This window comes from Condylura cristata, unplaced genomic scaffold (genome assembly GCF_000260355.1).
Source record: "Condylura cristata isolate star-nosed mole 26May11 unplaced genomic scaffold, ConCri1.0 scaffold00028, whole genome shotgun sequence".
NCBI classification, from domain to species: Eukaryota; Metazoa; Chordata; class Mammalia; order Eulipotyphla; family Talpidae; genus Condylura; species Condylura cristata.
Window position 1 is genome coordinate 1,172,829 of NW_004567129.1, and position 16,875 is coordinate 1,189,703.

At 35.6% G+C, this 16,875-nt stretch overlaps 1 protein-coding gene across 1 annotated transcript in view; it reads right to left on the reverse strand.

Annotated features, from left to right (window-relative positions):
* The window catches only part of ITFG1 (integrin alpha FG-GAP repeat containing 1), a 216,559-nt gene that overhangs the window by 25,588 nt on the left and 174,096 nt on the right, over positions 1 to 16,875 (reverse strand). The window contains exons 13-14 of the mRNA XM_004690317.2: positions 16,736 to 16,779; positions 8,997 to 9,075 (exon numbers count right to left, since the gene is read on the reverse strand). Coding sequence (XP_004690374.1) covers positions 8,997 to 9,075; positions 16,736 to 16,779 — 123 coding nt within the window. The remainder of the gene's footprint in view (positions 1 to 8,996; positions 9,076 to 16,735; positions 16,780 to 16,875) is intronic.

The window sequence follows — 16,875 nt, forward strand, 5'->3', positions numbered from 1 at the left end:
AAACATTGGACACTTAAGTGGAGAGACCAAGTCTAGAGACATTTTTTAATTGTCATGATGCAGGCGTCACTGTATAATAAACATACACCAAAAATTATGTGGCTTGATATGTCAACAATGCTTACCTGAGAAATCCTGATACAGACTATAAAACTCACAAAATTATAAAGCTCATGAAAATGCAGTTATGATTCTAAACTTCTGTGAATATTTGGATTCCATGCCCTTTTTCTATTACCTTATGTACATAGTAACATTATTTGCCAAGTACTTTATGGTGCTGCAAGCAGAGAAATGAATTAGGAAAGGATTTGGGAGTTGAGGAGCTTATATTATAAGGGAAAATTAGGACAGGCACATCTAGATGGTTCTCCAACTATTTTCTCCAACCTTTCAATTGCAAGGAACTAGCTGAGCAAGTCTGACTTAGGTAGTGCAAAAACAGGCTAATAGTTACAGAGGTTCTTCCTATCTATCAGATTTTTTCCCTTAACTAAGAGGCTAACTCTTCCTCTTGACATTGCAGATTTTCTTCCAAATCCATATAAAATATAGGATGTTATAAAGGATCCAGTGTTTTCCTGGACATTCTATCTGGTAGTGGGGCATTTTCCTGGTGCACCCTACTACAGCTGAACAAGCGTTCCTGACTGCAAGAGAGTGAAAGGGTAGGCCAGGGCATTCTTTCATTCTCCTCTACCTGTCAGTGTGCATGAAGCCTTATTTTACTTTTGTACAACTTGAAGACCTGACTGTGTGCACACTTGCCTTGCACATGTCAGACAAGTAGAGAAGTAATTCAAAGAACTGTAACAGAAGTATAAACAAATAGAGACAAAACTAGAAGCTTTCAAAGTACAAAAAATATTTCTGTTACCTAAGTTATGGAATTTGTTATCTGCAGGAACATTTAGAAGGAATAATGATGATGATAATGATAAGTACCTTAGAAACTACTCTGAACTTGTAGAGTCACACAGTTTTACTGTGATTACTGGAGTGATTAAAAGAACTAAGTGACTCAAAGACTTTCAGTTTGTAAGGCCACACCTTATAGTTGTTTTGCCGTTTCTGTGGCGGCAGCTTGGTTAGTAAGGGTGAATCTTTGGCATTGTGGGAATAGGTGTGGTCCAAATGATTTTGTCATAGCAAGAGGCCAATTTATTGGAAATAAAAGGTCTAGTGATGTATTTGTTAAACTTATGTTTTTAAAGATATATATAAAAATTTACCCTTGTTTTCTTAGTGCATCTAACTGTAGTAAAATAAACATAACAAAATTAACTATCTGTGACGTTAATTTTATGGGTCAATTTACTAGGCTGTATGCCCAGACAGCCAGTAAACATTATTTCAAGGTGTATCTGTGAGGCTGTTTAACTGAATAACAAGCTTTGCCCTCTCCAATGCAGGTAGGCATAATACGGAGACTGAATAAAAGAGGGAGGGAGAATTTGCTCTCTGTATGAACTGGGAGACCTCTTAGACACTCTCTTTTGGTTTTTAGGACTTTGGAAAGACGGAGTTATCTTCTCCAGCTTGCAGAAGGCAGATCACAGGACTCCTCTGTACACACACACACACACACACAGAGTCATGCGTCACTTCACAATGTTTACAGTCAATAACCTACATGTCTCAATAGGCTATGCCATATAACCTAGGTGGGCTAAGCCACCTAGTCTTGTGTAATTATACTGTGACATTTGCACAATGATAGAATTGCCAAATGATACATTTCACAGAACATATTCTCTGTTAAGGGATGGATGACTATATATAACCTTTCGCTTCTATTTCTCTGTACCAGCTCATCCATTTTTAAGTGTACTGTTGAATAGTTTTAAGTATCTTCACCTATTGTGCAGCCATCACTTTTATTAACCCTTAGAAATCTTCAACTTGTAAAATTGAAACTATACCTATTAAACAGTAACTCTACATTCTCCCAGTACCTGGCAATAGCCATTCTAATTTTTGTATCTATGACTTTGACTTCTGTAGACACCTCATACAATTGGTTCATACAGTATTTGTCTTTTGGTGACTGATTTTACTAAGCATAATGTCCTTAAGACTAATGCATATTACAGCATATGTCAGAATTTCATTCCTTTTTAAGGCTGAATAATATTTCACTGTAGTTCTAGTCCTTATTTTGTTTATCTATTCATCTGTCAATGGACACTTGGTTCCATCCACCTTTTGTCTATTGTGAATAATGCTATGTCAATGTACAAATTATCTTGTGGAGAATTTGCTTTTAATTATTTTTGGATATATACCCAGGAGTGAAGTTGGTGGATCATATGCTAATTTTACGTAATGTGTCACATTATTTTCCATACCTGTGGCACCATTTTAAGTTGCTACCACGTCTTTGTCTTTTCAGAGTGATACAAATAATGTACTGTAGACTGGGTAGATAATAAACAACAGAAATTTATTTCTCACCTTCTGGAGCACTGGGAAGCTCAAGGTCAAGGACATAAGTTCTTGTAATAGAGAAGACTGTAATTACTTACCAAGGGCCTTATTACCTAATACCAGCACACAGGTTTTGTAGGTAATCTTGAGTTCAAATTTACCTCTATTAGTTACCTGTTAAGCACTACAGTTAAATTTCTTAAATTCTCAGAGTGTAAGTTTCCTCAGCTGTAGAATGAGGGCTACCCTGCAGTGGCTCTGAAGCTGGGATCCCCATGGCACAAGGCCCGGAGCAGGACTGGGTTTGAGGCCACTAGAACAGGGTAGTGTGAAGGCTTTATGGGCACCACAGGCCCTGGAACATACAGCCTAGGGGGGTACATACAGCCTATGGACCAGGCAGCACAGGCTGCTCTAAAAACAAAACAGTAAAGCGGCGATGATTCCACCTGCAGCGGCCCCCTCTGTGATGAGCCCAGTCAGTGGAAGTGTGCTGCATGGTTCTCCACCCCCTCCCTCTAAGGGGCCCTGGGGTGCAGGGTGTCTCCAACCTCACAGACGGCTGTGGCTGTGACTCCCCGAAGCACACCAGCCCAGGAACCGGCCCTGACCACAAGGCAAGGTAAGCCTGCGCAGGTGCTGAACTTTTCCTTTTTATATTTGGCCAATCAGATTCAAGCTAACTGGACCAGGTACGGTTTCATTCATAGTGGTGAGTTAATTATTCAGACTGAAAAATGGAAGTGGGCTGATTGGCATTACAGACAGTACCTGCCCCCACTGTGGCAATGCCCTTTAGCCCTGTTTTGATGCTTTAAAGTTCAAGGAGATAACATGAAGAGTCAGAAAAAGTGCCCAATGTAAGGTAGGGACTTTAAAATCAACACCTACAAATCTATTAATTTTATTTTATTATATACATTTTAAAAGATTTATTTACTTATTTAAATTTAGAGATTTTATTTATTTATGCATATAGAGGTGCAGATGTGCAGGGGGCAGTGAGAGGATTCACCAGAGACAAAGTGGGGAGCAGAACAGGCAGACTGATGAAGTACACTGCTGAAGGGAGCAGCGGGCGAGACAGGAGAGGTCTGCTGTCTCATGTGGGTCACTTCTCTGGCTAGGGATAGAACTCATGCTGCAGTGGCTAGTAACAACTTGATTTTGTTGTGTCTTTAACCCCTGTGCCACCATGGAGGCCCTGGACCTATTAATTGTGAATTTTTCTAAACCTCTATTCACTACTTTATAATAGACTAAAAAAAAAAAAAAAAGCTCCTTATAATGAGATATTAACTCTAACTATCACCTATTTTAGCTAAACTTTCTTCTCAAGTTTTTGTTTTTTAATCTAAATGTTATTTTAAAGAACTGGAAGTCTCTGTACTGATCTTACAAAATCATTCATTCAACAAATACTTGGGTTTCTACATGAACAAAGCATGTAAAGATAGAATTTCTTGTAGAATCAGTGTTCAGTGAATCTCTAGTGTCAAGTGAGGTAAGACACAGACATAGTCATGAGTCAAAGTGGACTGGAAGGTATTATAGGAGAAGTACAACAGAAAGAGTCCACCTTCAGTTTGGTGCAGAAAGAGTCCACCTCCAGTTTGTGGAAGGGTTTGTGAACAACAGATGGGATGATACTCATATTTGTGAGATATATGCGTGCGGAAGAGGTAGAGAATGAGAGATAATCAAGGGCATTGAGCTGAAGTGGAAGAAGGTAGATGTCTTGGAAAGCAAGCTGGGTATGTGCAAAAGGGGAACAGGGAGAGCAGGGAGGTGACTTGTGCTCAGTTATGGAGACCTTGATTGTCAGCCAGTAGAGAACCATTTAGGGATATAAAAAGAGCTAGAACTAGAGTTCTAAGATGTCTCATCATTCAAAAATTCAGTATCTGATATTATTGAGGACAAACTGTTCAAATAATCCTCTAAGTTTACAAATGAGCAATATCAAGATTGTGAAAATTTGAGAAAATACTGATCCATGATTACTTCATGGAAGCAGGCAGAGTGGCTATGAGGCATTATGTTGAGTAAGCTCAATCTAACTAGGAGTGTGTAGCATATATATTTTTTGTTTTGTTCTAATTTTAATGTTGTTCCTGCTCTGTAAATATTAATAATGGGAAAAGCAAGTCAACTGAGAGAATAAAAATCTGGACATTTTTCTTGGTTAAACTAGCCTAACAATATCTATCTATGAGTTAGTGGCTAAAAATGCAATTAGTAATCAAACCAACACATCTTTTCTTTAAGTTCATGTATTTGACTTTAATCTGATATTCACTGAACTAGTGAGTTTAATATGATAAAAATTAATTTTAATGATAAAGAGGATGAAGAATCTAGCATTTTCCCCTCCAAACAATACTACAATTTAAATTTTAGACTAAATTTTGAGTGTACAACTCCATATACTGGCAATATATTTTTTAAACAAGATGAGAGAACTGCAGAAAATTTGCTTCAATTTTACATTTGTTCAAGGTGTAGTGAGTGGTTCCTATGCTACAGATACTGTATATCCAACACATTTCAACCGTTCCTAGTAGCACATAGTAGCTTTCTGTGGTTTGTGTTCAACAAACCTTAACTTGGAGAAGAAAAGGATACTGAGAATAGTTAAGTCCTAAGACTAAGGCAAACAAAAGGAATCAGTGGTATCAGAGTAAGGAGATTTTGATCAGGATATTTGTGTCAAATATGCCTGTATATGCAGTGTAGGCAGGATTTACTGGATAACTTACTGCAATTTGTGGGGTGACAAAACATTTTCCAGTGAAGACCACAGCTAAGATAAATTCTTTCTCCTACTTTGTTTTTCCAAAGCTGTAATGTGGCAATTTTTCTTTCAGTATTATGATCTATATTGACTGTAATAAAATACTAGAAATCACCTTGCAAACAGAATCATATAAAGTAAATCTTTGTTTTTTCCACTACAATTTCTGACTTTCTTTTGACTCATTTCCTTCTGCATAGATGGAATTACTAGCTGCTGCTTGAAAAGTTACAAACTTTTTGAGTTTGCAGACTGTTTTTCTTATAATTCACTGGATTTAACCACTCACATTTTGTAATTATGTCAAGAAGATCTATCAGTTATGGCTTAGAGGTATTCATATAGCCCTGTCTTCCTTTCTCTTTCATTTCAAATCATAATCAGCACCTAAGCGTCCCATGCTTATCTGTTGTTAACTTGGTTATTTAGTCAGATCTTCACTTGATGTGAGTAATTAAGGTATGGAGTAAGTCCTCCTCCAATAATTCATTCTTTCACAGAAAAATATCATGAGTGTTCCAGGAGGGCATAACACATTTTTTTCATTTTTTTGTTATGAATTATGATTTTTGATATAAAATATACCCTATTTAGTGTCACTCAAATTAAAATTTTTGGCTGAATCATGAGTATGACAATTTAAAGTGAGATGTGTTTAAAATGATTCAAATGGGAAAAAATTCTTTATATAAATACACATGAATCAATCAAATATTAACTGTATTTCTTTGAAAATAATTTTAGAAATATATATGTAAGAAATGAATATAAAGAATAAAATGTTTTTTGGATGAAGATATAGTCAATAATTATTGATTAAAGTGGAAAAATCTGAATGAAAATTTTAGAAAATCACGAGCTTTTAAAGTATGAGTCATTTTCCTCAATAATCTAACATTCATCACTAATATGAATTTGTTACATCTTAACCTAAGTGCTTCTTCACCCATTCACATGCTTTGCTCAGTCTTCCAGATTGTAAATGTGCTTATATTTGAGGCAAATTTTGAAGGGCTCATAGAAGGTAAGAGTTACTTATGTTTTTCTCAGAAGCAAATAGTAACCTAAGGACCAAGGGAAATGATTTTCTCTTCAGATCCAAATAGCAGGACCAAGTAGGTAATTTAAAGGGTAGAGAAACAATTCTTGGTTTAATAATGTTAGTACTCATGAATAACAAACAGTTCACTAGCATGCCAACAAGCTCCAATCTACTAAGTTCTTTCAAATATTGTTTAGGGAATTTGGATCCCCATTGCAGATCTCTGGCTAATTTACAAGAGTAGTAAACAAAATCCTAGATTCAAAGCCAGAGCAGTTTAGTTCTTAACATGCTCATGATAAATGTAATTTAATTTCATTTTTTATCTGTTACAGGAGCTACTGGTTATTTAGAAAATTAATTACTTCTCTGTAATGCAACACTCTAAGAACATCTGCATATTCCTATGCTAGGGAGAGGAGTACCGCCATGGAGTTTTTGGCAACAATGTAGGATCTACTGACATGGAAAAGATAACTGGTCAGGTTATTTTTAAATAATACTAAAGCATGTTATTGTTTCTGGCAGTGGCTTTCTAATTGTTTTGAACACAGTTCACATTCAAAGTGTCATACCCAGCGTGCACACACACACCTAAAAACAAAATTTTCATGAGACAACACTCAACTTTTTTCTTTTATTCTATTAAATAGAAAGTACTTCTTATAAGCCACTTAATTAATTTCCTGATCCACTAATCAGATTTGACTATTTCACTGCTCTATAAGAAAACCAAGGCTATAGTTTCTAAAGTATATAATTATTATCAGAATGAAAAGTTCTCTTCTGGTGGGGTAGGATGAGATAGCATTCTATTTCAGCATTTATCTTTACTATAGATATTTTCTGCTTTGCTCTTATGTGTACAAGAGCAAATGCAGGGTATAGGTAAATAATTTAGTAAGAGTATTCATTTCAGTAAGGATAAACATAATGTTCCACTATTGTTTTGGGTTTAATTAAAAAAATCATGCTTAAGAAATATTCTTCCATTCACCTAAAAAATAGCAATAGGAGTGAATATAAATAAATGACTGTTTTAGCATCCAGTAAGATATCCTACTATATAGGATATAGTGTATCCTGTAGTATTGCTATCGGGGTTCAATTAATTTTTTTAAATGAGTAACTAATCACAAGGTTAAAATATTTCTATATTCAATTAAAGTGCAATATTTATAACAAACTTTGATTTGCTGTAAAATTTTCTTTAAAAAATTAAATTTTAGAATAATAGCTATAGAAGTATAGCCAGTAGGAAGTGAATCTACTGAATTTACTGTTCTTTCTAAACATATGTGCACATTGATCTTTATGGTTGTATCATGTTGAAAAAAAAATTAGCTATTTTACCAAGATATAAAACAGTCCCCAAAGAAATTAGGACAGACAATGAAAGATTTACACAATACATATAAAAAGATAGGACTTTTAAAAAAAAGGGTCAATGGTTATAATTAAGACATTTTTTTCCCTTCATTTTTGGGTAACATTTTACCTAACACTGAAAATGTCTGCATCTTGAAAGTCTAAAAGAATTAAGTGATAAAAGGTAAAACCAGTTGATCCTGGAAGCTTTTGTGTATAAAATTTAACAGGTATTCAAATCAAAATATTAATATATTCAGAGCTAAAGAAGTAGCCTAATTAAATCTCAAGTATATATAAATGGCTTAAAAGGAAGCACACTCTGGGCCCTCCTGGTGGCTCTGCGGGTTAAAGCACAGCACTAACAAGCTAAAGCTACTTCCGCATGAGTTCCATAGATGGGCCGCCCAGAGGTGACCCACATGGCGCGGCAGACCTCTACCCACACGCCCGCTGCTCCCCTCTGCGGTGTACTTCATCAGCCTGTTCTGCTCCCTACTCTGTACCTGGTGGATCCTCTTACCACCCCTGTACCTCTGGCCTGTACCCCAGTTCTGTATGCATAAATAAATAAAACTTAAAAAAAAAAAAAGGAAGCACACTATGGTATATTTAGGTAGGACATTAAATAAGAATGTTCATGTAATTAATTTTCCTTTTGGTTCATAAAAATGGAGGTGTAGCAGCAACTCTGTTGCTACTTCCTAATGTTGAGGATTTTGGGAATTTCAAAGAAGCATATTAATATTAAGAAGCATCTCCTTTTCTTATTTAGCAGGTGGAAGTGGTCAGTTTTATTTACTATGATATGGATCTCACCCCAGTCAGCTAGTCACTGTCAAGAGCTTGGTCCTTGCTCAGTCTTATTTCCTTTTTGTCTTGATTGTATTCCCCTTTATATTTTTTTCAAATATGTAACTAGGTTATTTTCTTTATAATCACATGTCAAAAAACCCCCTCTATAACTTCCAGTTTCTCTTCCACATATGAAAACGCTAGGATTAGTCTAGACTGTATATGGATTCTGAGTTTTTGCTCTTCTAAAATCAACTTTATCAACTAACTTAGCACTTCAAACTGCGATCAAGATAAACAATTTCCCCCAATCTCTCTTTTTTCTTCAACTGAAAAATAAGGATAATGATTTGACTTCATCATGATAGTAATCTATAGGGAAGTAATGTTAATAAATTTTCATGAAGATCTTCTGTAATTACCAATATTAGTATATACAAATACTTAAATAAGAAGCAATGACTTTATGAAGGGTTTGAAAACATGATGATAACTTTGGCATCCAGTTTACCTTCTCAACGTATGTTGATTAAAGGTGCTTTTATGCATATAGACATCGTATCATCTTACCTGAACCGTTTTTCAGATACCCATTTGCATCTACAGTTGTATACATAATATAAGGTCCAGGCTGATTTACTCCAAAGGGCTGCAAAATAAGGAGAAGGAATAAGGAGAAGGAAAGATAGTGAACTATTTGAAGTTGCAGGGAAATTAATTACAAATAAAGTAAAATATCCTTACATATAATCCTTAGAGAAAGCACTTCGAAAACATCTCCATACATAGATTAACACTTCAAAAGAAAACCTATTAGAAAATTTCGAATGATTTGATAGCTATATTTATTAAATTTATTTGGTTTATACATTTATGCACTGTTTATTATATGTGGTTGAATATTTTATGTAAAATTTACTACTTTTGATTCCACCATGAATAGGCTATGGCAGTTTTATTTTAACATTTCTGTTGAATATTGCTTTTCCCTTCTGGGATAGAGTGAACATAGTTCAATTTTCCTTTTAAAATATGAAGGTAAATAAAATGCATCCATTATAATTAAGAAAAGGTAAATCACCACATTTAATTTCCTGCAACAGATTTAGATAGGGCTTTGATTTTGAGTTAAGAAAAACATGATTGACAGAGCTTTGTTACAATGGTGAAGTGTTTTCCAATTTGTCTATTGTTTCTGTAAGATTTTCACACCCAAATGTAATGATTTATTTATTCTTTTTAGAAATTAGGGCTAATTAAATAGTTATAAATAAACCAATGCTTGCAATATGCAACAGAAGAAGAAATGACAAAACACTGAAGAAATGCTTTGAACACTTCACAGAATTTAAAGTGCTACTGTTCCTCCCAACAGAGTAGGGCAGAGTCAACACATCTGGATAGTGCTTTTCTTCTAGAATGACAGAAATAATTAATTTCATCGATCCCACCATTGCCTGTTTAATATTTTAAGAACTGTAGAAGTTCATGTGAAAAAATAGATTATAAGATTGCAATAACTACTTATATTATTAACTGAATAAAAGATACATGAAGAATAATAAGCAAGTAATAAAACCAACTTGTTAGTGAAGTATTACCTAGAAAGAAGAATATTATACTTTCTAGTAATCTATATTCTGTAAGACTGGTATCTGGCTGTAAGAATTGTTTTCTGTGAAAACACTCCTTATTCTTAAATATTATAATTAAAATTCACACATGCAAAATTTCATACTACTACTACTTATGACACCTTTAAAATGCCTTTACAAGGGCATTTTCCCCTCTCCTGTACTATATTAAAACAAATAAGCCAGGTGAGTGAGACTATCATAAGTCCTAACGCTGAAGCTCATTTTTCAACATGGAATCTTTAAAGACAGGTCCAGAAACCTTGATACAATTTTTCTATATGGTTGATCTTAAAGTATGGTTAAAGACCCCTGAGAATACGAAAAACCTACTGTTAAAAGGGTGGTAATGAGCAGTGGCAATGAATTATGGTTATCCAGACTTGGATATTTAGCTAACATTTCCTTGAAAATGACAAAGTGAGTCTGTCACTTTCAGGTAAACAACTAGGAGTGCTTGTTGCCAGTGATAAGATTTGAGTTTCTAAGTGAAAATTGGGATTTTGAAAGATTTGCAATTGCTACTATGGCTTGACATATTAAAAACTGAAGCCAATTTTCTGATGAAATTGGTGGAAGAAGTAAAACTATCACTATTTGCAGATGGTATGATCATATACAGAGAAAACCAAAAAACTTCCTGAGAAAAATTAATCAAAATAATCAACCAACTTAGTAGAGTAGCAGGATATAAAATCAACACACAAAAATCAGCAGCCTTCCTATATGCTTTTAATTTGAAGAAGAAATCAAGAAAACCAATCCTTTTATAATTGAAACAAAAAAATTTCAGACACTTGGGAATTAACCTAACAAAAGAGGTGGCAGATTTATTTTTGTTTTTAAAGATTTATTTGTTTATGCTTAGAGAACTGGGTACAGGCCAGAGGTATAGTGTGTGAGAGGCTTCACCAGAGACAGGGGGAACAGAACAGGCAGATCAACTGAAATACACTGCTGAGGGGAGTAGCAGGTGTGTCAGGAGAGGTCTGTCATGCCATATGGGTCAACTTCCTGGCTGGGAATCCAACTGATGCTGCAGTGTCTTCTGAGAGTTTCATAGTGTAGCACCTCTACAGAGAGCCCAGCAGATCTATTTTTAACATTTTAGAAAACTCTATCCTCTTTTATTGGCTTACTTTCCTTAATATAGGGTTCATCTATGTTGTTATATGTGTCAAAATTTCCAGTATTTTTTATTGCGGTAATGCCAGTTTGCAATACTGCCTATGATGGAATTGGAGGGGATTATACCAGGTGAAATACATCAGTGGGAGAAAGACAAATATTGGGTGATTTCAGCCATATGTGGACTGTAAAGCAACAAAACAAACAAACAAACAAACAAACAAACAAACAAAAAAACAGACAAAAACCACTGAAATATCTGCAGAACTGAGGCTACTAGAGAGGGAGAGATGTGGTGAGGTGCAAAGGCAGGAGAGAGCCCAATGGGCATATTGCCTTAGTAGCAGGTAGAATGTGGTAACATACATCTGAAGACATGTGAACCTGTACCCCTAAATCATAGACAACTTTCTTCCTCTATACAAGGAGACTTCTAAGTACCTGAGTTGAACAGAAAGAGGCACAAGGGTTTTGTCCTGGTTTCTATGTGGTGGGGACAGGTTCTGAGTGAGGGAGTCTAGGCACAGACCTGCTGCTGCCTTTGCTGAATTTAGTTTCACTTAAATTCTCCAGCAGTACTTTTGAGGATGCTGTCTGGTGGAAAGGCAACCCTAGTTGTCTAGGTGCAAAGACTTCTTGATCAATGAAACAAATACATACTAGATTTTATATAGAATGAACTGCTTTCTTTTAAAATTTTTTTTGTGTGCATTAAGATTTAATAAATTGATAAATTTTGGTAAGAAAGGATTACAACAGTTATTTCTGTGGAGTGCCCAGTGCTGTGCATTATCATCTAGCAAGTTCACACATATATGTGAAAACGTTAGTATCACACAACTCTCTCATATATCACTCTTCTCTTCCATGTCTATTTTTTGAAGGAATTGAAATAATTTTAATGATTTCTCAATCTCTCCATATTATAATAAAAAAGGACAATATTGGCTCCTTTTGTCTTATTCTATGGTGTATCATACTGATGTAACACTGTGTAGATGTTGTTTTATCCAGATTCTTTTAAAATACGTGTCCTGTATATGCCTACTGACTTACAAAAAATCAGGGTCAGAATTTGGCATACATTTATTTCTTTTTTAGTGGCCTGAACAAATCTTGGTAATTTTTGTATCAGTATCAATTGCCTGATAGTCTAAGGATTTGTCTCTAGGCTCTGAGCTCCTACAGTGAAGACCAAATGTATTCTACATCATTGGCTCTGGATGGTTAAATATTTCGAAGACATATTATGTGAGATAAAATCTATATTAGATTTTAATTGTGTAGTATTAACTTATGATTCTAAACTATTAGAAAAATGACTGCTTTATAGTATGACTTAATTTATATCAAAGATAATTCTTGTTTATGTTTTTAGTAAATAATCACTGATATTTTTCCTTATCATTAGTGCTATCTTTCCCCATTTTGCTCAATATTAAATTTGCATATTGTTTTTTACTTATTTACCCACTATATTAAGTTAGATATTTGCTTCAATTTGGTTACTTTTCTGTTAAAAATTCAAGGTAGTTTATCTTAGTAGAAGATTATAAAAAGACAGAGAAGTGTAAAATGTAAAAAATATTTATGTCAATTATATTTCTATACTTTGGTATATGATAGTATATGATAGTACCACTGCCAGGTGTGATAAAAGAAAGGCAAATAGTATAGAGAATGAGATTTTAACAAAATGGTAATAAATCAGCTGTGATCCATAAATACTTATTGAGTAATGCCTGATATCTTCCAAAGGATGGGCACTAAAACAGTATCAGCCAGATAATTCCCTTAATCAAAACAAAGACTGACAAACTTATTAGTTTATACTTTGCCAGAATATTTCTACATAGAGCATATGAAAGCATGAAAACCTTTTTGATTGAAAAGATGAAAAGCCAGAGGGAAGAAATCAAACACTCCAAAAATTAACAACACTGTCAGAAAATAATTATTTTTTAAAAAAGCCAGTAGTAAGACTTTGTGATAATGTTACTACCAAAGTTTAGAAGGTGATGAGATGGAAGAAGGGCCAAGAGGAGGAGGGGGTGAGCCAAATCTTCATCTTTTATCACAGGTAGGAAGTAGAAGTTTTTTAAGGTCAATGACTTGATGAATTTTATTTAGTTTAAAAATAAATATTGGTGGAAATGAGCCAGGGAGTGAGAAAAAAAAGATATGAAAAATGTCAAGGCATTTTGTTTTGCTAATATATTAAAAATCTGTTTGCACTAACAACGGAAACATTTGTGTCTCACCATGGGGTAGCTCTGGGAACAGAAATGAGGGTCTTTCCCCCTTTATATCAGGGTTTTGCAGAATGCATTCCTTTTGTGAAGTTTATAATTTATTATGCAGATGTTCACAATTAATATATGATTGTGGGAAGAGATGGTATGATAAACTTATCACTTGAAGTTTTAGGGCAAACTCATTTATTCTTTATACCAAATACTGAGTTATTACATGTCAGGTACTATGTTAGGAAATAAGCAGAAAACAGTAAAGAAGACATACTCCTTTTCAAGGAATTTATGTAGGTAACTCATCAATTACAGAATAAAAAGGAATAATTCTCAGAAGAAATGAAGAGTATCTGAGAGCTGACCTGGTGGTCCTATGGAGGAATCTAGGAAAAGGTGGAGAGGAAGAGGCTTTAGGGAAGAGGCGTCATATGTCAGGGGCTGGAGGTGATAGTAAGGCAGACCACATAGTATAGTGGCTGACGCATCAACTTGGGAGGAGGTTGGAGGAGAAATGGTAAAGGAGGCTGAGGAAGAAGCACACAACAGCACTATCTCAGTAAGCCAGATCTGGGAAACCACCAAAGGTTTGCATTAAGAAAGATCATGGTGATTGCTTTTTGAAAGATGGTTTAGGTAATTTCATCAGTCAGGAGAAAAATGATGATGTCCTGAACTAAAGTAACAAGAGACATTGAAAGGATAGTTATGGGGCAAGAATAATAACTTAGGAGATTTAGGTGGTAAGGAAAAGAAAAAAGTAACTAGTAGGCAAAGGAATGAGTTTTTCTGAAGAAGCACTAGATTTCATTTTTGGATATTGCTGTAAGACACTCAGTTGTGAAGATCTGAAGTGCAGAAGAGATGACTGGAAAGTAGACTTAGGAGTAATCAGTATGCAAATGGTTAAAAAAGCCAGGGGAGAGACAGTGATGATTTAGAGTATGCACAGATGCCCTCCCTGGTGGAGCAACAGGTCAAAGCACAGCACTATGAAACTCTCCTCAGCCACTGCATCATGAGTTCAATCCCTGGCCAGGGAGCTGACCCACAGGGCACAGCAGATCTCTCCTGTCTCGCCCACTGCTCCCCTCAGCAATGTATTTCAGTTGATCTGACTGTTCTGCAACCACTTTCTCTCTGGTGAGTCCTCTGACCACATCTCTGGCCTGTACACCAATCCTTGAATGCATAAATAAATAAATCTTAAAAACAAAACAAAACAACAGAGTCTGGCCATGGGGCTAAAGCAGAGTAAGAATGGAAACTCAAAATGGGTTTCCAAAATGGAGATAAAAGAACGTGGGTGAGACTGGCTGCCAACTTGAATAATTCTCCCCTCTGCATAACTGTGCAGGCTGCCTGCAGCATGTGGGACACTCAGGTAGCAGCAGGGTTATTCAGGTCATGAATGGCACTTGGTCTGCACACCTCCCTATTCTCACGCAGGTCACACCTATTGGGGGACACTTCTGAGCATGACCAAGGGGGCCTGACATCTAAGCAACATGAAGAGGGCCCACTTTCCCATGAAAGCCTTTCACCAGATGGCACACATACGCGAAACTGGGAATGAGTAGTGTGCTTTGGTTTCGTTTAGACTATCATGGCTGCGACCCATGATATAAGTAGGGAAGGAAAACGACAGATGTGAAGGGCAGTTCAACAAGATCTGAATTTTAAAGAAAGCAATAGATGAAAGAACGGGAGGCAAACCTTTCATCTGTAAAAAAGCACAAAAGTGCTGAACTGTTAGTCACTGTAAGAATCTGCTCCTGGACTTTCTAAATGAATCTGTTTTCCATACAGAGAAGTGGCGTTTAGTTTTAGATAAGGAGAGGGCGCATTATTGCTCTTAGAAGTACAACTGCCTTAATCATACAGCCTTCCCTATCAAATTTTCTGCTAGAAGTTGTGGGTACAATGAGTGGGTTTAATCATTTTCAATTTTTAAAGTTCTCCGCTTGATTGTGTAATGAAAGTCACACATCAGGATATGGTCACTGAGAAACAGGGAGAGTAACAAAAGGCTTGAATATCTTACAGACTATATACATAAAATCTGAAATTAAAATTTAGGTGCTCTACTCTTAAAACTTTTAAAAAACAGACTGCTTTTTAGATCATAGCAAACTAAATGGAAAGTACAGAGAGATCACATACCTTTTGCAGTCCCTGTCCTTACTGCCTACCTCCTTACAGAACCACAATTTTATCATGATACAAAAGCATGTGGGTTTGATCAGCCTATCCACTTAGGGCTGAGGCATTTATTCCTCGAGCTCCTCTAAGCACTGGCTGCTTGGTTTCCTGCCTAGAAATTGTTCTCAGTCAAAGGCAGCTGACTCCTGTAAACCAAAAACCTTTCCTGGACATTGCCTCTGCACACAATGTCTAACTGGTGCCACAGTACAAGTGCTTGGCCCCCTGCATCTCCATTTGGGCCATCTTTGAAAGGAAACCCAAGCTTCACAGCATCTCATGCATGCATCACAGATCAGTGGTTCTCGCCAGGTCTGCTTTCCTTACTAATGCAGAAACGCTGTTCAAATCTCTGCAAAGTCTTTTCTGGGTGAGGGTCTGTTACCATTTAAGTTTGGGACGTTTCCTAATGACACATAAAATGCGGATAGTAAAAATATGAGACTATAATCAGAGCAACTAATGTTGTTTTAGCTCTACTACTTACAACTTTGTGACTGGATAATTTAATTCCTCTGAGTTTCATTTTCCTCATCTTTAAATTGGGGATAATTTGTTATAAAACAGTGGTTACTAAGAGGACCCACTCAGGGATATATACCTACACACACACTCACTCCCAAATAAAATATAACAATTTACATCAACTATGCCTATTTCACATGTTGTTATTACACATGAAGCAATCCATTAGACAAGTCAGTATTAAGATTGACTTAATACTTAAAAAAGTTATCTACTGTGTGCTTGAGCCTCTGCTATGTGTCAGATATACAAAAATGTCATGGTTCTTGATCTTAGGGGATTACAGTCCAGTGTGTAGAGACATGTGATATAAACATATATGCAATCAAGTAGTGTATAAGCTGAACTGGTAATAGGAAACAGAGGAATCAAGGGAAGGGTTGGCATATTTTTCAAGGGTATCAAAAGGTTTCATCTCATCCTTGAGGTGAGAAATTTTTAATGAAAGGTACCTTAAATATTTCTAAAGAACAATGAAAATTTAATTATAACCCATAAAAACCTATTTTGTGTATATTTATCAAGCAAAGAATTTTCATTGACACAATAACAACAGAGAGTGAAGTTTACTTACTGTGATCTTACGAGGACAGTCATTAGAACAGAGACCACTAAGAACTGTGGAAAAATAAAGAATAAGCTATTACTACTGCTACAATGTAAGCTTATATTTACAGTGAGCTCTAATTCCTTCTCCCCAAATCTATGAATATG